Consider the following 22,966-nt stretch of genomic DNA (forward strand, 5'->3'; position numbering starts at 1 on the left):
CTTTCCTTAGATAGATAAATACTTTATTCATCCCCGTAGGGAAATTCACACTTCCAGCAGTCTCCCTTGTTGTTTATTAACAGATTAACAGGGTGCCCTCTGGGTGCTTTGTTGTAGTTTAGCCACAGCGCAGTGGATGACGTCACACGCTAGTCCAAAAGTTCGACGTCCCTGCGGCAGATGGAAATCTTTGTGCCCAGGGATACACCACCTCGTGTTAGCGAGTCCACCTCCTCTCCGCTTCCCGCAGGCTTTCGTGTCTCTGTCTAACAGCACTGAAGCCGGTTAGCTTCAAACAGGACAAAATAGACTGGAACGATACCAGACACTGGAGATTGATATCAATCAGGACAAAAAAGACGGGAACGATACCAGACACTGGAGATCGGTATCACACAGGACAAAATAGACGGGAAAGATACCGGACAGGAGACACAAGCAAGAAACCGGACAGAGTCAAAACATACGTTTTGCGGGTGCTGAGGTTTGTTGACAGACTGACAAAGGGTGAGTGAGAGCACTGAGCTTAAATAGGAGGGAAGCCAATCATTCAACAAGCCGCTGCTGGCGCCAAATTGGCGGGGCCAATTGCCAACTGTGACATAGCCTTGTTTATTTGTGAACTATTTTTGACTAAAATTAAAGAAAAACATTGACAAAAACATAATCATTTTTGGTGGTATTTATAACAATACCACGAGTAATGCGCGATATAAAAACACAATCAATTTTTGTCAATGGGGCAAGATTTTTTTTTTTTTTTTGCAGTGTATAGAAGCAAACATACTTTTATTGAAAAATAAAAATATAAACAATAATGGACATTAAAACAATGTTTTAATTATCAATTGGTGGACAAGTTTACAAATTTTAAGAATGCTTAGAAAAAAACCTCTAACCATCTGCTAGATAAGACAATTTTGCTTTTCTTGGGTAAATATGTTCTTGTTTTTCTAAGGTTTAAAATGTTAAAGTGTCACCATCTCTGCTTCATTCTTTTTTACAGGCCAAAAACTGAGAAAAAATTAGGAAAATCACAACACTTCACAATTCACATTAATAGGGAAAAGTAAAAGAAACAGATTTAACAGTACAATATTTCCGATTTTACCGGACAGAATTTAAGTTATTTTAATGTGTATTTAAATAAATATGTGCTAAAATGTCTTTAAGCCTGATTCTGATTCTAATTAAGTCTAATTCTTTTTTTATATGTGTACAAGTGCGTTTGTAAAGTCACAAATATCTTAAAATCTGAAAATGTCCTCCTACATAAGGAACATTTTTTTTGCAGTATAGTTATTTTTTTTTTGTATTAATGGCTCTCAAGATTTTCTATGTACTTTCTCTTACCTTTCGCAGTAAGAAACATTTTTTTTCTTGATCTTGTATGCAAGAAAGGCCAAAAGGATGAAACTTAAGACTAAAATAGAACCCAAGACATAAATGAAACACCTTTGCGTAAGACACTCGCTGTTTCCTGTGTTAAAATAGTTTAAAAGGATTACTGTAAACGAATCAATCTTCACATTTTACACTAATGGCACTCATGACATTCACCTTCCTTTTTGTTTGCCTTTTTCATAAAAATATGACCACAAGTGGCAACAGCACAAGAGGAGGTTCCAACGTCAGAGCTTCTGATATTCTTTGGTGAAGCGTAAATGCCTTTTTTTTCCCGGACTTTCACATTTTCTGTAAGCGTAGACAAATCTTGGAACTGTGTCATTTGTTCCAACGTTGAACCGGTTAACTGTGTGTCCATCCCTGCATGTTTTCTTCCCAAACGAGGAGAGGATCAAGCACTGTGAGGTCAGTGACGGTCTTGGAGGTTGCACATCAGACTGGGAATTTTCGAGATTAAAGACGGTGGATTGTGCTTCCATGAAGTCTGAAAATAAAACATCACCTCTCATTGTTTTTTTTCAAAGGCAAATACCATAAATTCCGGACTAAAAGCACAGGTAAATGGCGCAAGTAACTATAGGTGCTTGATTCCTTAGTTCTATGCAAAGCTCAACACGGTTTTAATGGGGTAAACATTAGTACGCCATTTCCGAAATCATAACAAACCAGCGTCTTTGAACGACTTTGTATTTATCGTTTGTGCTGAATGATAAACATCACAAGAAAAGAAATTTAGCGTTGCAGAAAGTTTTCCTCGGTTAAACCTTTTTTTGTTTGACTGAAGGGAATCATGGTCTTACAGTGTTACAGTGATGTTCACTCTTGAATATATTAGATATAAGTTATTGTGCTCAGTAAGTTTGTAAATACAATCCATAGGAGGTCCACTCTGACACATTGACTTCATTTTGCCTTTTCGGGACTCACAAAGTTAGTTGTCAGCATACGTGCTGAAATCCTCAGTGGTCCTTGTGCTTGGTTGTCTTCCATTGCCACTTTAAACCAGAGAGGGCTAATTTTTCTGGGACAATGAATCATGCTTGTCATTGGTAGAATCTTAAACTGAAAAACGGTCAGACTCACTGGCTGAACAGGACTTGACCTTTCATCAGGCGTTTGCGGACATGGTGAAATTTGAATAAGGAAAAAACATCAGGTAGCAATCATTAAAGTGCGATGTTGAGCCAACAAGAGTGTAACCCCTGTTAAAAGACTAAATGAATAAATAAAAGTATAATTTGACATTAAGATAAAATATTAACAATTGATAGGAAAAACATTGTTGAAAAAATTTGATCATTAACCTAAATTAGTAGGAAAATATATACACATGTACTTTTTGTACAAAGATTTGTAATTCAGTTTCAATTCAGCGTCGTGGGAAAAAAAAACATCATAAAAAGTGCAGTTAGCACGTGATTCATCATTGTTAGAACATGCACTCCAGTATAGACGACAGACTGAATATATATATATATATATATATATATATATATATATATATATATATATGTATATATATATATATATATATATATATATATATATATATATATATATATATATATATATATATATATATATATATATATATATATATATATGAATAAAAATAAAGAGAAAATAAATATATTTACTTGTTTTTTTTTATTCCCAAAAAGAAAAAGCTAGTTCAAAGAAACTACTAGTTCATAACATGTTTATTAAAAAGAAAAACTGTTTTACCACATTTGTTCCTCAAAACTTTTAAGTGCCTTTTTTGCAGTGCATGTCTTCTTACAAATATGTGTGTACCTGTCAACCTCCAGGGCTCCATGCCCTTACAAACTGTCATATTTTCCATTACAAAATACAAAAAAATCTTACACCATCCTTTTTTTCAAACGTGTTTATATATGTAGTTTAACATGTTATATTGTACATGTGTTTCGTTATATCATATTTATTGTTAATTAACATTTTGTTGTGAGATACTGAGTTGCTCGACATGAATGAAGTTTATTATAAAAAAAGTTCATAAATTAAGTAGGTTGGACGTTCACTGTAGAAGGAAAAAACATTACATTTTCTTTTTTAAATTATTAATTCATTTTCTGGATTAAATTATTGTTGGTAATATACTGATTAAAGGGATAACCACAAACCTGTCTTTTTCATTTTCTCTTTGTATACTTCCTTTTTTTCTTAACTTCTTTATACAACATAATAATTCGTAATATAATTCATCAAAGCAAGTGAGCCGTTTGAGAGCCATCTCTCTTTAACGAGTTGAGCCGAAAAAGCCGGTTCTCTAAAAAGAGACGGACTTCCTTTCACTGCACAACTCGATCTTGTTAGATTTGATTAATTTGCCGTTTCGAGATAGTCTGTGTTTACCGGATGGTACCCATAATTTACAAATTTGCGTTTTTCCGTACAGATTTTCTTGTACGTCGTACACGTCTTAAAATGCATAATAAACGTACTTTGTACGGCAAAAACGTACAGGTTGACAGGTATGCTAAAAGTATGAGAGTATTGGGAAATGGGGTTCTCCTCTGCATATGTTTTTAATTTTATCAAGCATTTTGATTTTTATAAAAAGTGCATTAAGATAATTTTGTCTTCAACATTCGCAAACGGCTTTACCAACCCACCATTTTTGTCACGGTTGCCATGGCGCCCAATTGGCTTCGCCTGTGTGGCGCCAGCTGCGGCTCCTTGACAGATTGGCTTCCCTGCTATTTAAACCCAGTCCTGTCACTTTTGTAAGTCCATCAACGAACCTCTGCCTTTTTGACTCAGTCCTGTTTCCTGTTGGCATTTCCTGTCCGGTATTGTTCCTGTTTATTTTTTTCCTTTTAAATATCGGTTTCCAGTTTCGTTCCCGTCCATTTTTGTCCTGTTTATTATTTTTTCCAGTTTCCATTCCTGTCTAGTTTGTCCTGTTTATTTTCGATGTCCTGTTTCATTATCATTCCTGTCTGTCCCGTCCTGTCCGGAATCGACCCCATCTGTCCGATATCTATTCGGGCAATTGGTATCGATCTCGTTGGCCTCTGGCTTCCTCTCATTTCACGCCAGACTGCTGCCAAACGTGTATGACTCCCCGTTTTCCCTAAAATAAAAGGCTTGAGTGAGTAACATCACGCGTTTGGGTCCTGATCCTGTTCTGATTCATGACCCTTTGTTGTCAAGCTATTATTTACAATGAGGACCTCCAGGATAAACATGTACATAAGAAGCTTTAAGACAGAATAACATGGAATGCTAATCGAGTAGATAGGCAATGAAGACTAGCCTAAATTGCATCAGAAAGTGCATTGGAAAATAGTACAATAATATTGACACCATAATTGTGCAAAAAAAGAATAAATAATTAAAATAATAATATAAATAAAGGGTTCTTAAGTGACAAGGCTGACAGCTCACTATCCTGGTCATTTTGTCTTAGTTAAAGAGTTGCCTTGATAATAGAATTAAGGCTCACTTACTTCACTAATGTCTTAGTTCCATTTTTTTTTTAGTTCAGAAAACGGATCGTCATTGTTAAAGAACCCCGAATCTTTGTTTGGAGCATACAGTCATCAATTCACAGTTAAGAATGAATATGGATACAAACCCGATACCCATAGATAACCCAATATACACATTAAAAGTAAAAGTGCAGACATGGTACCATAAAAAACTCAATAGCAGCATAATTTATTCAGTCATCATTGTTCACTCAAAAACGATGACGACTGTCGATTAATGACTTAACTTTATGCGAGTTCCAAGCAGTATAAATTTTCCACCTGGTTTATTTTTAGTTCCTGCAAAGGGTTGCAGACACCGCAAGTCGAAACTTGTGACTGACACAAGCGGTGCATGGAAACTTGAAGCCTTGTTGTGGCTAGCCTTTCAAATCAAACAAGGAGGAGACCAGATTATCTGTTATTTCCTTTCATTTGAATTCATTTTACTTTAATTTTTTTTCTTGTGAATTATTTTACACGATTTTTACATAACTGATTTTTTTTAAATATGTGACATCTGCAAAGAAGATTGCATAAGTTGTCAGTTTGTTATTTTGACTACTATGCATGGTTTACATCATTGTCACTATCGGCGATTGTTCTCAGCTCAGGGATGCTGCTGGAAATGTGAATTTCCCTTCGGGGATGAACAAAGTATCTATCTATCTATCTATCTATCTATCTATCTAATAATTGATCGTGCGTTCAAAATTTAAACATTTAAAATTCATTGATGTCTTCTCTATTAGAAGTCAAGATGGCGGCGCGTTGTGCAAACGCTGCGGCTCGGGCTCCAGTTCGTCTTTTGTTTTTCAGTGTCTCCTGATCCTCATATTTTCCCTTCGACTCCCTTCGCATTTACAATATTATCCACTACATCCCGAGGGATATACAGAGACCACCGGATCTCCCTGGAAGATTTGCCCGCCTGCCGACAACGACAACGACGGAGCAAAGGCTGAGCTAAGAAGGCGATCACACAGACCAGCGCTCCCAAGCATGTTCAACCAACGCCAGATCCATCGTCCACAATGAGTGAATTGAGCTGCGGATCGCCACCAACAACGTCCGAAATTGGAGGATTTTTTTTTTTGTCATCACGGAGTCTTGGCTTTCCCGACGCCGCATTACATCACCGGCTCGAACGAGACGAAGACTCCGGTAAAAACAGGGGTTGGAAACTACGTGCTACAATAATAGCCGAACCATTGACACACACTGCTCACTCGATATGGAGTTTCTTGCAGTATCGTGCAGACCCTTCTATGTACCGGGAGAGTTAACTGTGGTCTTTGTGTTTGCTGTTTACTTTCCACCGCTAACCGTTTCACCGGATTCTAACGTTAGCATAGCGCTAAATCTCCTGCCCGCTGCTATCAATAAACAGCAGCCTGCACACCCCAACGGAGCTTTATCGTCGACGGCGACTTTAATCGGCATGTTTATGGACTGTACTCCCAAATCCATTCAATTGTGGACTGAGCAATTCGGAAAAACACTGGACTATGTGTAATGTAAGATCAAACATTCGGTTGTATCCGGAAACTCTGTTTGACCCTCACCCCCCTTATCACCCCCCGCCCCCCGGAGGAAAACAAAGACTACTTACAACAAAATCAGTTAGTTCTTTGTTCCTTTGTCTCTTTGTTTCCTTATCCTCACTGTAAATGTGGAACTGGCGTTGTCCAATTTCGTTGTCACAGCATATCCCATGTTGTAACAATGACAAAAAAGGCATATTCTATTCTATTCTATTCTACTTATTTTGAGTTTCAACTAAACTATAAACTATAAAATACTAATACTATAAAGTATTTTGGCTATGTAGTTTTGGTGTGTCAGACTGAAACTAGCAAAACTATCCATCCATTATCCTCAGCAGGGTCGCGGAGGTGCTGGAGCCCATCTCAGCCATCTTCGGGCAGTGGGCAGAGGATACCCTGAACTGGGTGCCAGCCCACAGCACACAGAGACAAACAACTCACTCACTCATTCACACCTAGGGACAAGTTGGACCAGCCAATAAATCTGACATGCATGTTTTTGGAATACGGGAGGAAACCTGAGTGCCTGGGCGAAACACAAGCAGGCACGGGGAGAAAATGCAAACTTCACAAGGGGAAGCTGCGGTAGCTGGATTTGAACTCTGACCTTCTTCGCGCTAACCACTCAGCCGCCGTGCTGCCGTCGGCCCAGACTAAAACGCAGGCACAAACAAAGATCACAGGGCTTGACAAAACAAGAGCAAAAAAACACAGGCAAAACGGGGATTCACAGGCTTGGCATATCACAACAGAGTTTAACAGGAGTTTTGCAGACGCTTCGACAACAAACGACTCAAAGGACAGCGTTTAATTACTCCCAGGGTGCAATCTGTCAACGCGTTCCAGCTGGTGTTCATGGGCGGGGCCAATTGGGTGCCGTGGCAACCATGACAGAACCTGGCGCCACACGGCGGGCCAATTGGGCGCCGTGGCAACCGTGACATGACCTGGCGCCAGACGACGGGGACCAATTGGGCGCCATGGCAACCATGGCAGTTCTTTATTTGGACTATTTTTGATTTGGATTTTCCCCCCCCTTAAACAACAATATCATGAAGAAATATAAAGACAAGCAATTGCTTGTAAAAGGAAACTAACCAGCTGATAGGTGCTAGAAATAAAAAAAAATGGAATTCAACACAAACAATAAATGGCCTGCTTTTATTACTGTGACGTGACATCAAGATATTGAGTGTGGTAGAGCAATATGTGGCTGTGGGCTTGTGGGGGGTTCTTCTGGGCTCCATCCAACAAAGCTGGCCTGGGGGTTGCTAGCCGTCGCTGGGGGACCGGTTCTCAGACGGGCGCCTCTGCTGGAGTTGAGAGTGATGTGCACTACCAAAGCTTCAAGGGCTTTTTCACCATGCCAGCACCTAGCAATATTCAGGATGTACAGTAATTCTTCTCTGTATCACGTTTTTTTTCCTTTTCACTGAGAAAAAAAGAACAATAAAAAGCATTGAAATGTCTTCATCATCACTAAAACTCAAAAGAAGTGATTGAGACCATTGAATCCATTTGGCCTCATGAAGAGTCTTGAAGACAGACATCGGTATATATGCTAAATTCTTCAGTGGTTCTGGTGCTTCTTAGGCCGGCTTTGCCGCTATTCCTGGCAACGATGTTGGGCACAGAATAAATTAAAGAGTCCTCGTCTCTCTGAGAAAACAAGTCATGTGTAAAGAAAAGAAAGTGGCTAGAGAGAAACTTTGCGGAGGAAAGTCTGGCTGACCTGCTGCACGCTGCTTGATATTTTTTCATGAGTTTGCTGACGAGCTTGATATTGAAATGAAAACAAAGAGAAATACAATTCATTAGCATGGGGGTTGCATTCAGGCTAAAATTTTGAACTTATAAAGGTCAACTTAAAAACTGAAACCCAATTTTTGCATCTTGAATATTATCTATCATATATACATATATATATATATATATATATATATATATATATATATATATATATATATATATATATATATATATATATATATATATATATATATATATATATATATATATATATATATAGAGAGAGAGAGAGAGAGAGAGAGAGAGACAGAGAGAGAGAGAGAGAGAGAGAGAGAGAGAGAGAGAGAGAGATACTTATAACTGAAGACAAATAACTTGAAACTGAAATTAAATACAATCCCCCAAAAATTGACAATTGTACTTTAATTTCAAAAAAGTTCCATTCAATTAGTTTTGTTTTCTCACTTTTAGTAGCATTTTGTCAAGTTCAAAATATTTGGCCCCAAATTGACTTATATGACCAATGGCTCTCCGAGTCGGTTCTATCATTTAGATATCGGAACAATTTCTGAAACTCATTGAATCCCGACGGCACTTTGTGTGACAAATTGCAAAAACATTCTCTGGTCATTTGCAAACGAACTTCCCTCCGCGAAATCTGTGACTTTGGCAATATAACTACTTCGAATGATTAAATAAGCTGCTTATTTTCTCACCTTTGCAGGAAAAACAATCCAACCAATCCCTAGTCTTAAATTTGTGTACAAAAAAAGCTGAGAGCATGAAGTTTAAGGTCAAAGCAAAACTCAAAACATAGATAATGGACATTAAAACTGTCGTGTCAGCATCTGGAAACATACAAAAATCAGAAAACATAAATCAATGATTAGCACATTGTCAAATACAAACTTGGAACATCAAAGACAAAATATGTACCTGAAATGACGGCTTCTTTTGCATTTCCCATAAAAATCTCCCCACATGTGGCAACAGCACAAGCATACGTTCCGGCAAGGGAAGAGTTGTCATTTTTTGAAAAACCGTGAATGCATTTCTGCATGGAGCCATTTTGGGCCTCTCCGCAATGCTCATAAGTGTAAACAAAACTTGGGGGTGCGTGACCTGGGCCAGCTTTAAACCAGGAAACTTTGTTTCCATCTCTGCATGTTTGACCGGATCGAAAGACTATTGAGCACTGTGAGGTTATTGAAGGGCCGCTTGGGCCCTTGTTAGAATGTAATTTTTGAGTGACGGCAGAGACAGAAGATTTTCCTCCTGGAAATTTTAAAAAACAAAATTCACTCTCAAGCCATATTTTTGTTAAAGCCTGGTTACAGTTACACACATTTATTTACCTTGGACCCGCAGAAATATTCCATTCAAAAATGTAATGTTTTTTATCCAAGAGTTATGTTTTAAACAGTAGTAGATCGCCATGTCACTTTTCTGAACTTGACTAATTTCCAGACAATATTTTCCCGGCAGATATTTTACTAAGATATGACGTCTACTGTTTGATGTCCAAGTTTCATTTTGAGAATAATCAAAAGCTCCCATCTGACTCAAGATTTCAGGGAAGGTTCCAGAAGCGAGTCGAATCCACGAAATGGTGTCCCGGAACATTAAGTTGTCAAGACTACATTTTAGAGAGACACTTTGTCCAACTGCAACGGTCTCTGTTCTGAAGTCAGTACCACCCGAGCATCCTGAGCAGAAAAAAAAGCACAAAACAGATGTTGGCAAGTGCGTACCGAGACAAACAGGGAAGATAAACCTGCCTCTAAGTAGGATCAGCAGGAGCAGCTGGTAAAGGACCGTCAGCATTTTGATGTCCTTTCAATGAGTGAGCAGCAGCAATCTCTCCAAATGATTTTTCGACTTGAATTGAAGCCCTCCATAGGGGAGTAGCCTACTTCAAAGACGTCTCACCAGTCGTTTCCTGTTTCGAACCAATACAGTGGCTTTCCAAAATATTTCCGGTGTGTTTGCATTATTTGCAAAAGCGATGTATTTCACTCTAATATTAGTATCACATATTTCTTAAAATCGGCCTGCTTGAATTATTTATTTAATTTTTGTTTAAGCAACAGGAAAATATATCTAATAAAACTTTTACTTGAAATTGGAAAGATTATGAGGTAAGGATTTAGTTTTTTCCAGTGAAGCTTGTGAAGGCCCTTTCAAAAATATATATTTTAATAATAAAATGATAAAAAAGCAAGTTGATTCAAATAAAATCTGGAAAAACATTTGAGGTTTTACTACTTTGCGTATGTTCGAAATGCAGGGAATAGTTCGCCTGGGATTAAATTTCAATGAAGCATCTTTCTTGCTTCTGCCTTGATCTAAAAATGTGCTCCATTACCGTGTTTTCTCAATGTGCTCATAAATCCTTTGCCAGAAACAGATATTATAATATATTGATGGATTCACCTGAAGCATTTTTGCTGTTGGGACAAAAAAAACAAAAACAAACGGAAATGTCCCTGTTAGGATCAAGAACGCCACTGTCCTCCAGAAGACGCCAGCATACAATTGACTGAAGGACCCCTACGTCTGCCACTTAATAAACACACTTAACTCTCATCAACAATCCGCATATAATGACTGTGCCGACAGCGGAAGCTGTTAGATCGTTGTCTTCCAGGTTGATGTTCTGCATGCGCTTGTTTCTTACATCCTTTTACGTCTGATTGTGCCCGTCTCAAAACTTGTAGCCTGCCAGCCGTGGTTTGTCTTTTTTCTGTTTATCATACTCTCCCCTCCTCCTTGGTGCGGAGCACCTATCGTTAAATTACTCTGACCGCAACAAACTTGTCAACTCCGCTCCTGTGTCTCTGCCTTTTTACACCATGACAGCTCAGCAGAAATCAATCGTTACAGAGGTGGCCTGTTTAGCAAGCAAGCTGTCTTTGCGTATATCATGCTTTACAAGTCATGTAGTGAGGCAACACATGTGGTCCTCGATGCAGGTGAAGGGATAGTGTTTGGATAAGTCCAAAGAGAGAGGGCAGCACTTGTAACCTGGAATACTGTAATAACAAGTCCCTGAGACAAGAGTGTTAGGGAAGTGAAAAAGAATGCAATGGACTAGCACAGACCCATGGAAACAGATTGTTTACATTATGACACGAGAGTGTCATGATAGAAGGGAAATTAATACAAGTGAATGCAGCTGTAAAGAGGAAAATTGAACCCAGAAGTGAGTAACCAAATAAGCTAAGGTCGAGAAAGAGAAAGAGAGAGATAGAAAGAAATGGTTATTGAGAGGGAACCTGAGAGCACGATTGTAACAAATCAATCAAACTATTGCCTGCACATAAACCCACCCAATAATTAATATTTAATCATTGTCTGCCTTCAGTTTTTTTCTTGGGATTAATAACTTTGACCTGATCTATTACTGTAAACCATACATATTGTATGATTTATACCTTTTCCTGTTAAGCATTTTTAAAACGTGAAGATGCTGCATTGCAAACAAGTAAAGAACTCTGCTCAGTAGGGTTCACATTTGATCACCTCAGGTTTGAGGTTTTCCAGTGTAAAACCTTCAAGTTTTTTTTTCACTTTGCAATTTCCTTTGTTGCCGTGTCATCAGCTCGAGCTCATCTTTGTCTTATATGATACTGAATTTGTGTGGCTGACGTGTGAAGCACATCTCCTCACTGATTCTTGGTAAACACATGTAAATGTGGTTGAACAACATAATAAAAGTTTTTACGTCCTAAATAAGACCAACTGCGATTGGCTGGCAACCAGTTCAGGGTGTCCCCTGCCCACTGCCTGATGATTGCTGGGATGGGCTCCAGCACCCCCGCGACCCTACTGAGGATAAGCGGTGTCGCTAATGAGATGAGATGAGATGAGAATAAGACAAAAAGACTACTTTTAGTCCGCACTCACATTTCCTGACAGTCACTATTAACACTATTTGGAGTTCTTGGTCACAATGACATACGTAAAGAAGAAGCACTTCTCCACTCCAAATCAAAAGAGAAAAAATAGCCCACCTTACCTAGTACATTGAAGATATAAATAGGTTTAAAAAAAAAGATGCTTCCATCTTAAAGTGGAACCACACGCTTCTGCAAAAGTGCAGCATACATCAAAGGAGAATTACAGCACTTTTTTTTATACCATATTAGTAATTTTTGTAATCTTTTTGATGAAGACATTTAAACTGACACATTTGTGTTGTGCTTTCCAAAATATATTATAATAACATGGTACAAAATGCCGTAGCGAGGCTTTTAACTAGGACAAAAAAGTCCGATCACATCACCCCAATTTTGGCTAACCTGCATTGGCTCCCTGTTAGCCTAAGATGTGATTTCAAGGTTCTCTTAGTATTATTATACAAAATCATACATGGACTTTCCCCCTCATATCTTTCAAATCTGATTTCCCCCTATGTTTCGGCCCGAAGCCTTCGTTCTGAGAGTGCCGGTCTTCTGGTGATCCCAAGAGCCAAGAAGTGTTCCGCTGGTTCGAGAGCGTTCTCCATCCGGCCACCGGTGTTGTGGAATGCTCCTCCCCCTGAGATCCGCTATTCAACCTCAGTGGAAATGTTTAAATCTAAGCTTAAAACACACTTCTACTCTATAGCATATGAATAACCTAAACTTCTCATGTGTATAAACCTGTGAAGCCCTTTGAGACGCTTTGTGATTAAGGGCTATACAAATAAAAATGACTTGACTTGACTTAACATGGTGGTGTATAAATGAAAAAAAAACATAATTTAATAAGGTCACATTGTATTTTCCATAAAGGCTTAAAAATACTTCAACAGAAAGTGGAAAATACAATTGTTTCTTTGGTTCTATTTGAAATGCTGCAAAGCAAAAAATAACTAGCATTCAGCCAGTAGGTCTACTTTCAGCACATCGGAGGATTTCGAAGAAACCTTCGTCCCTCTGTTGTGTGTGTGTTTCACGTTCTACCACTGTGAAGATCACAGTAGAGTTTAGATGAGACTCTTGGTCTCTCTGTAGGGAAAACAGATCAAATTGACAACATATGGGAAACATTTAGCTTTGTGAAGATTTTCAAATGCTATATTTACAAACATTTGTTGTCTAATGTATATAGATATCTCCAGGGCTTTGTGTTGGAACAGAATATGCAAGAGGAAAACGTCTACAATTGATTGATGTCAAAAGCACACACCTAAAAAATATTTATTAATTAGAGGATTTTAATGTAGACCATTTGCTGCCATCCCTATCTGTGTGGATGAGCCTCATTCAGGTCCTTTTCCTGGCATGGTTGGCCCGTCTAGCCGTAATTGAATTTATTTTATAATTTTATTTGTATTGCTATTTATTATGTTTTAATTTGATCTTAACCATTGTATGCATCTGGGTAGCTGGTTGTCTCACTCGCTGTACTGCTCTGCAAAATGAAAGCCTGCAAAGTGAATGGCGTACCTTCACAGGCCGCCACCTGCACTGCATTGAGCTGACGATGCGGCCAAGTTGCTGGCCCCGCCCAAGGGTTCTGACATGGCAAACCGTGTCACGTTCCCTGACCAGCCCGATAATTTTTCCATCAGTCTAGATCACACACATCAAAGTCAAGGCCCGGACGCCGGATTGGGCCTGAAAGAAGGTTTTCTACAGCCCCTGAGATGATCTTGATACGTTATTGTATCATACTCCGAGAATTGTCTACTATTTTTTTACCGTACGATTTACGGTTGACTGTGACTGGCTGGCAACCAGTTCAGGGTGTCCTCTGCCCACTGCCCGAAGATGGCTGTGATTGGCTCCAGCACCCCTGTGACCCTACTGAGGATAAGCGGTGCAGATAATGGAAGGATGGATGGATATATGGTTAATATTTTTTTTTTCGCATTTCAATCCAATCCTGTTTTTGCGAAAATATTTCTTGGAAGTAAATTTAACTCACTTTTTGCTAAAATCCATTGCAGCCTGGCCATCCTGGAAGGGGGATTACCTCATGTGCAGTCTCTTCTCAAGTTTTCTCAATTTTTCTCTTGCTGAGGATTTTGAGTTTTTCCTTGCCCTCATGTAGGTTTTAGATCGGGAGATGGTGCAATAATAGTCTGTTGTCTTCAATAGGCTGTGGTCTTTGCAGCCCTTTGAAACTCCTTGTGATTAAGGGCTATACAAATGACCTGCCTAAATTTGACTATTTGGTGTTCTGGTTTGTTGGGTGAAGTAAAATGAGTGTTTTTTTTTCATACAGCACTACATTGCAAATAATTGGCTTTACACGTAAATAAGTGGCGCAAATGATACTTTTGTGACCTTTGCAAAGTCTTAAACACAATTTGGTGTGGTGAAGGTTACTTGCGTTGTTTTTCACAGTGATGTTGATCAGTAAGGCAATGACCACGAGACTCAAGACCAAAACAGACAACATAAAAACTATAATGACCAGAAATAAAGTGGGTGCATCATTTTCTAAAGAAAGGAGACAATCAACAAAACCATAAAACGTGCAAGAAACATTTGTGATATCAAGTAACTTTACCAACTACGTAATTATGCAAATATTCTATTGAGATACCATACTTTTTTTCCCTCAGATAACGTGATATTTCTTTTTCTCGGTTCTAGATCCCTTAACCAACCGGGTGACAGGGGCACATGCCCTGTGGTGTGTCTTGGGCAACTAAAGGTTAGCAGCACCCATTCATCTCAAGGCTGTCTTTTGGGGTAGGGGTGTGCTTTAGGGCCCGGTCACACAGCCGTTTGCGTCTGAATCACGGCCAGAAATTTCTGCCTATAAAGCAGAAGCTGTTGGACGCTTTGAGATCGCCATACAGACGAGATACAGCAGTGCTTTACACGCGGTCGGAAATTCACACGAGGTTGGCAGCGCGAAAAAGTTTTGCGCTGCTCAAAACTTTGGGGCCCGGTCACCAAGCCTTTCACGGGCGTATCGAGGCTGAATCACGGCCAGAATTTTCTGCCCGTGAAGCAGACGATGTTGGACGCTTTGAGATCGCCATATAGACGAGATACAGCAGTGCTTTACACGCGGTCGGAAATTCACACGCGGTTGGCCGCGCGAAAAAGTTTTGCGCTGCTCAAAACTTTAGACCACGTGTTAACCGCGGGCGGCACACGAGGTAATGACGCGGAAATGACGCGGAACGACGTGCTCTGGCCGCGGCCAGGGCGTGGTTACACATGGGTAGGATGCGAAATTTCAGCGGGTAATCGTGGGTGGAGCACGGTCATAGCATGTTCTGCGCCTGTATCGCGGTGTTATTACATGAAATTAGCGCGTTACGCGTGTGACGGTCAAACGCCTTTCTCCGCGTATATACAGCGCGATTTGCCGAGCACACGTCAGTTGTGCTCGAGACGTCAAGGGGTGGACATGGATCCCCGTCACCGTAGTGACCTCGTCTTAATCCATTTTTATTTCTTGACATTTCTTTTCATTTCATAACAAGATAATAAAAAATAAAAATGAAAAACTATTACAATAATAACATATTGGCTTCTTCGGTGCCATAGCTTAAAATCTTGATCTTCACGGGACTGTGTCTTGAGCGCTTATGATTTCTACAGCCCGGTGTTATGCCGAGAAATGCATCCCTGCCGAGATTTATATAAATCACTTTTGAGAACTGTTATGCACTCTACCCTAAAGCTTATTATGCAGAAATAATCTTTATGGTAGAGTGCATAACAGTTTAAATACGAGCGATTTGAATAGAAAAAGGCAAAATAAACATGTTACCTGCTCAAAAGTGATTTGTATACGGCGTGCATTACCGTTCGATTACATTCACAACAAATACAAAGACGGAATGGTTTAAGTTGTATTACATTCCCAACAAATGCAAGACAAAGTGGTTTTGGTTATATGTTCGCCATTAAATTCCCTAAAAGTGATATAAAAGTGAGATAAAATGAGGTAAAAGTGGTTGTAGTAGCGAGGGGATGCAAATCTCGGCAAGGATGCATTTCTCGGCATAATGCCGGCTCGGCAGCTTTTATACCCGTGGTCCACACGAGAAAATGACGCGGAAATGACGCGATGAGGAAGCGGAGCAGTCGCCGGGGTCTGTTTTGCGGGCATACCACCGATGAACAGCGGGTTGGCCAATTTTGCGCATTTTCCATCGCGGGCAACCACGGGCAAAAAAAACCGCAAAATTTTACCCGCGATACAGACGCAAACGGCTGTGTGACCGGGCTCTTATTTATATGAAACATTTAATACTAGTTTCCATGGATACCAGTAGCAGGACAAAGCTCCTGATCTGACTTAGATACAGCACCTTCATCATTTGATTGCCGTTGTTTCTAGGTGCAAACCATCATCCCGCTCTTCAAAAATGAGCTGTACATCAGCATTTTCGAGAAGCGTGTGAATTTTTTTTTTTTTTTTGTATTAATTAAACTGTAAAATCTCTTGAGCATCAGTCAATGGGTTGTATTTTTGAAAGCACACTCTTTAAATCTTCAACCAAAAATAGTTTTACCCATAAATGTTGGTTTTCAAAAAAATCTGGGAATGCTGCCTCGTATCACACCGACTCCACGCTCCAACAGTACCATTGAGAGTACTGCGTCATTGATGTATGTATTGAAATTGTAGCACTGGCCGGACGACTTTTAGAAATGTACTTGCAGTTTTTCAAAATGAGGTTGTTCTGCAAGGCAGCACAGTGGTCACATAGCAGGGACTTACCATATGGGATCAGCAACCCAAGCAAGAAGAGATGAATGGCTGTCCATTTTTTGTTTCACCAAATGAGCATCAAAAACCCTTTTAGACTGTATCAAACCTTTATTGAATTAAATCACAACAAATAGTAGGGGCCTGTTACACAGACGTCTCATTGGTCATTTCCTTAATTGATCTCACCCAGGGCCGTAGCCCCGCAAAAGCACATAACGCGCACTGCGTAGGCTATCAAGTGCCCAGGAGGGCACCAAAAGAAATCAGGGTCGAGAGAAAAAAAAGTATAAAGTGTTAAAAATGTTAATAATATGTGCTAATACGGTTAAACAATACAAAAGCAGCATAAACCAAATTTCCGGAGAAAATGGGTAAATCTGCTTTGTGCCCCGGCCTACCTCCCCTCCCAGTGGTATGTTCGATTATGCCCCATTCGCAATTTGGTGAATACCAGTACGAGCATGGCCTCAAAACGGCAACAAGAGATTGGAGCGTAAAAAATAAAAGAAAAAAACGAGATGAAGCTCATGCATCGCTTGCCTGTAGTCAATGTTAAAATAAAAAAGCTCATTATCATACCGTATTTCCACACCCATTTGGCGCACTGTTTTAAAGGGCGCACTCTTCTTGGCCTCGAATTATTTTTTTGTTGGCTCATATGGCTCACTGGCCTATTTGATGGGAGTCATACTCAACCGCCTTTAATACCAAAACAAGTGTGCGTATTAAAAAAAAAAGCACCGTGATTCAAAACTGAGTTTGATTGTGGTTTAATCCAGTATTTATCACAGGGTAAAACACTAGAATACAACAAAATTGTGACGCACAAAGCATTTGTGCTTGGGGCACCCAGATGGCTAGCAACGGCTCTGACCTCACCCAAGTAAATTGTGTTGTGTGCAATCAATCTGGGACATGGGCCTAGATAAGCTGGATAGGTGCTGGACAAATAGTAATAAATAAAATGTTAAATGTTCCTGTGTTGTGCTTTCATAATGTACCAATGAAACAATATTTTTCCACTAATGAAAACAAATACAATTGCAATACAGACGCTCCCCTATTTACAAACATTCGAGTTACAAAAAAACAGTACGAACATTTTTTTTCGGGATATCGAAAAATATCCAGACATCGCCGTAAGTTCAATTTTGTATTTTGCACCTTTTTCCGAGTACATAACATTATTGTAGTTCTTCTTTCCGCCGCTACCTGCGTGTGGCGCTGTGACAGCTCGCCCAGCATCCACCGGCTTCCTTTTCCTACTCCATGTGTAAACATACAGTACTGTATCTCCAGCGCCCTAATAAGTTTGACATTTTTATTTTTTAATATGTCGTGCATCCAATCAATATGTTTGGTGTAAAGTGTCAAGACGAGGCGAGCTGTTTCATTTGAAATGAAACATCTTTTTACCACAGAGAAGGAAGTCGCCTAACGGTTGAAGCTCATCTTTCAAAAGTTAAACTTAACTTTATTTATATTTATAGAGCATGTTATTTTATGAAATGTTTACTTTTTAGTACAAAACAGTACAGGTTACTCATACAAGGCTTAAACATAATTATATAAACCTTAAACATACATTCCATACAAAATATAGCCCTGAAGCAACTTATGAACAAATTTAACTTACGAACGATCGTCCGGAACGTATCTCGTTCGTAAGTAGGGAAGTGTCTGTATCTAAATTTTTCCCCCTGTGAATTGTTTTACCCTCTGAAGAAGCTTAGGGTTGCAATTAATAAAAACAGAAAATTAATTCATTAATTAATTTGCAGCTCCAAAAAGTATTTTTTAGCAGGCATTTCATCAGTCAGTTAATGTTTAGCAGCCTTTTGTTTTGTACTATGGTGAAGATCACAGTTGAGTTACAAACATTTAATGCTGAATAACTTTGAAAATCTTTCGTATTCTTGCTTTGCGTTGGAAGGAAAGCTGCAAAAGGAAAAGCAAGAATTATAAGTACGGCATAACAAGCTCCATGATGGTTGATTTTTTTCTTCTGTATAATTTACAGTCAGAAGATTGGGTTAACAAAAAAAACCCAAAAACATTTGCAATGTACCGTATTTTCCACACTATAAGGCGCACCTAAAAGTCTTGTTTTTTTTCAAAAGCTGACCATGCGCCTTATAACACAGTGCGCCTTATATATGGCTCAATATTAAATTCGCAAGGTCTCGCAACTACGAGAAACAGCCGCCGACTCCATTTTTCGCGCTGTGCATACTGGGAAATATTAAACGATTGGTAGTTGCCGGGGCTCGTGTTGTATTTGTTTACTAAGTGGCAAAATGGCTACCCCATTAAACTGCTTAATTCATATTCAACAAATACAGTATTTGTCTGAATCCAGGGTTATGACTGGTGAAGATGTAAAGCACAATTTACCTTAAACAAACGCAGAATTATTCAGAATGTCACGTTTGAGAGAGAGAGAGAGCGAGAGAGAGAGAGAGAGAGCGAGATTCTCTTTCATACGTGCATTTGTATAAGAAAATGGCTCCTGTTAAGAGACACGCGTACAACGCCGAGTTTGAACTCAAAGCGATCAGTCACGCAGCACAACACGGCAATAGAGCGGCAGCGAGAGAGTTAAACTTAAATGAATCGATGGTACGGAAGTGGAGAAAGGATGAAGATAAGCTCCGCCAAGTAAGGAAAACTCAACAAAGTTTCCGTGGCAATAAAGCAAGATGGCCAGAGTTAGAGGAGACACTTGAACAGTGGGTTGTTCAACAAAGAGCGGCAAGCAGAAGTGTCAGTACGATAACTATACGTATGAAGGCAACAGCGCTGACACAAAAACACCGTACGTGTTGGATGGCCCATTCACTAAGATATGGTCAATTCGAACACAGCAGAAGAAGAATTCGAGGGATTCGTCGATGAGGAGCTTATAGAGTGATCTTTGTTTTTCTTTTGTGTGTTTACGTTTTACATTTTACAGTTATTATGTTATTGCTTTGCACTCGTTGTTTTTGCACATTACGAGTGTCACTTTATTGCGATTGCACTAACGTTTCATTTAAAATAACAGTATCAGACGTTTTTTTCTTTGCGTGTTGACTAAATGGACAAAAAATAAAATGATATGTCGATGTTGTTCAAAGATGTTAAAGATGTGTCACGAAAATGCTTTACCTCAGAGAAAATAATAAAACGGCTGTTTATTTATTTTAGGAGTGAATGGAGTTGTGGAAAGCTTGTTTGTTAATAAAGTTTGACCTTTTTGAATGTTTTGTTGACATTCCCTTGAGCGTGGCAACATCTAGAGGTTGCATAAAGTAACTACATTCTCTACTGTAGTCAAGTCGTCACATTTATTTACCGTAAATAGCCCTTAATCCCAAAAATGTCTCGAAGGACTGCACAGGATTACAATTACAAAATTGCACAATTACCTGATCTTAAACCAGCATGCACTTATAGCGCCTTATAATGGGGTGCGTCTTATGTATGGCATAAGTTTTAAAATATATCATTCATTGAAGGTGCGCCTTATAACATGGTGCGCCATATAGTGCGGAAAATACGGTACTTGTTTTTTTTTTATTCCCAAAAAGAAAAAGCTAGTTCAAAGAAACTACTAGTTCATAACATGTTTATTAAAAAGAAAAACTGTTTTACCACATTTGTTCCTCAAAACTTTCAAGTGCCTTTTTTGCAGTGCATGTCTTCTCACAAATATGTGTGTACCTGTCAACCTCCAGGGCTCCATGCCCTTACAAACTGTCATATTTTCCATTACAAAATACAAAAAAATCTTACACCATCTTTTTTTTCAAACGTGTTTATATATGTAGTTTAACATGTTATATTGTACATGTGTTTCGTTATATCATATTTATTGTTAATTAACATTTTGTTGTGAGATACTGAGATACCGACATGAATGAAGTTTATTATAAAAAAGTTCATAAATTAAGTAGCTTGGACGTTCACTGTAGAAGGAAAAAACATTACATTTTCTTTTTTAAATTATTAATTCATTTTCTGGATTAAATTATTGTTGGTAATATACTGATTAAAGGGATAACCACAAACCTGTCTTTTTCATTTTCTCTTTGTATACTTCCTTTTTTTCTTAACTTCTTTATACAACATAATAATTCGTAATATAATGCATCAAAGCAAGTGAGCCGTTTGAGAGCCATCTCTCTTTAATGAGTTGAGCCGAAAAAGCCGGTTCTCTAAAAAGAGACGGACTTCCTTTCACTGCACAACTCAATCTTGTTAGATTTGATTAATTTGCTGTTTCGAGATAGTCGGTGTTTACCGCATGGTACCCATAATTTACAAATTTGCCTTTTTCCGTACAGATTTTCTTGTACGTCGTACACATCTTAAAAGGCATAATAAACGTACTTTGTACGGCAAAAACGTACAGGTTGACAGGTATGCTAAAAGTATGAGAGTATTGGGAAATGGGGTTCTCCTGTGCATATGTTTTTAATTTTATCAAGCATTTTGATTTTTATAAAAAGTGCATTAAGATAATTTTGACTTCAACATTCGCAAACGGCTTTACCAACCCACCATTTTTGTCACGGTTGCCATGGCGCCCAATTGGCTTCGCCTGTGTGGCGCCAGCTGCGGCTCCTTGACAGATTGGCTTCCCTGCTATTTAAACCCAGTCCTGTCACTTTTGTAAGTCCATCAACGAACCTCTGCCTTTTTGACTCAGTCCTGTTTCCTGTTGGCATTTCCTGTCCGGTATTGTTCCTGTTTATTTTTTTCCTTTTAAATATCGGTTTCCAGTTTCGTTCCCGTCCATTTTTGTCCTGTTTATTATTTTTTCCAGTTTCCATTCCTGTCTAGTTTGTCCTGTTTATTTTCGATGTCCTGTTTCATTATCATTCCTGTCTGTCCCGTCCTGTCCGGAATCGACCCCATCTGTCCGATATCTATTCGGGCAATTGGTATCGATCTCGTTGGCCTCTGGCTTCCTCTCATTTCACGCCAGACTGCTGCCAAACGTGTATGACTCCCCGTTTTCCCTAAAATAAAAGGCTTGAGTGAGTAACATCACGCGTTTGGGTCCTGATCCTGTTCTGATTCATGACCCTTTGTTGTCAAGCTATTATTTACAATGAGGCCCTCCAGGATAAACATGTACATAAGAAGCTTTAAGACAGAATAACATGGAATGCTAATCGAGTAGATAGGCAATGAAGACTAGCCTAAATTGCATCAGAAAGTGCATTGGAAAATAGTACAATAATATTGACACCATAATTGTGCAAAAAAAGAATAAATAATTAAAATAATAATATAAATAAAGGGTTCTTAAGTGACAAGGCTGACAGCTCACTATCCTGGTCATTTTGTCTTAGTTAAAGAGTTGCCTTGATAATAGAATTAAGGCTCACTTACTTCACTAATGTCTTAGTTCCATTTTTTTTTTAGTTCAGAAAACGGATCGTCATTGTTAAAGAACCCCGAATCTTTGTTTGGAGCATACAGTCATCAATTCACAGTTAAAAGAAAATGCAAAGATCTATAAATATTCAGAATGAATATGGATACAAACCCGATACCCATAGATAACCCAATATACACATTAAAAGTAAAAGCGCAGACATGGTACCATAAAAAACTCAATAGCAGCATAATTTAATCAGTCATCATTGTTCACTCAAAAACGATGACGACTGTCGATTAATGATTTAACTTTATGCGAGTTCCAAGCAGTATATATTTTCCACCTGGTTTATTTTTAGTTCCTGCAAAGGGTTGCAGACACCGCAAGTCGAAACTCGTGACTGACACAAGCGGTGCATGGAAACTTGAAGCCTTGTTGTGGCTAGCCTTTCAAATCAAACAAGGAGGAGACCAGATTATCGGTTATTTCCTTTCATTTGAATTCATTTTACTTTCATTTTTTTTCTTGTGAATTATTTTACACGATTTTTACATAACTGATTTTTTTTAAATATGTGACATCTGCAAAGAAGATTGCATAAGTTGTCAGTTTGTTATTTTGACTACTATGCATAGTTTACATCATTGTCACCATCGGCTAATAATTGATCGTGCGTTCAAAATTTTAATATTCAAAATTCATTGATGTCTTCTCTACTAGAAGTCAAGATG

The 22,966-nt window shown here is 38.7% G+C and overlaps 1 protein-coding gene across 1 annotated transcript; it reads right to left on the reverse strand.

Moving 5' to 3' along the window:
• Window positions 1–7,668: 7,668 nt before the first annotated feature.
• On the reverse strand, window positions 7,669–10,063 carry LOC148359537 (uncharacterized). Its single transcript, XM_088344823.1, has 7 exons — window positions 9,976–10,063; window positions 9,553–9,903; window positions 9,134–9,472; window positions 8,914–9,045; window positions 8,181–8,224; window positions 7,955–8,107; window positions 7,669–7,880 (listed from the first exon to the last, which is right to left on the reverse strand). The coding sequence occupies exons 1-6, from the start codon at window positions 10,019–10,021 to the stop codon at window positions 7,973–7,975; spliced, it is 1,047 nt and encodes a 348-aa protein (XP_088200949.1). The 5' UTR covers window positions 10,022–10,063; the 3' UTR covers window positions 7,669–7,880; window positions 7,955–7,972.
• Window positions 10,064–22,966: the final 12,903 nt, after the last annotated feature.

The sequence above is a fragment of the Urocampus carinirostris genome, chromosome 9, assembly GCF_059441175.1.
Source record: "Urocampus carinirostris isolate Australia breed hairy pipefish chromosome 9, RoL_Ucar_1.0, whole genome shotgun sequence".
NCBI classification, from domain to species: Eukaryota; Metazoa; Chordata; class Actinopteri; order Syngnathiformes; family Syngnathidae; genus Urocampus; species Urocampus carinirostris.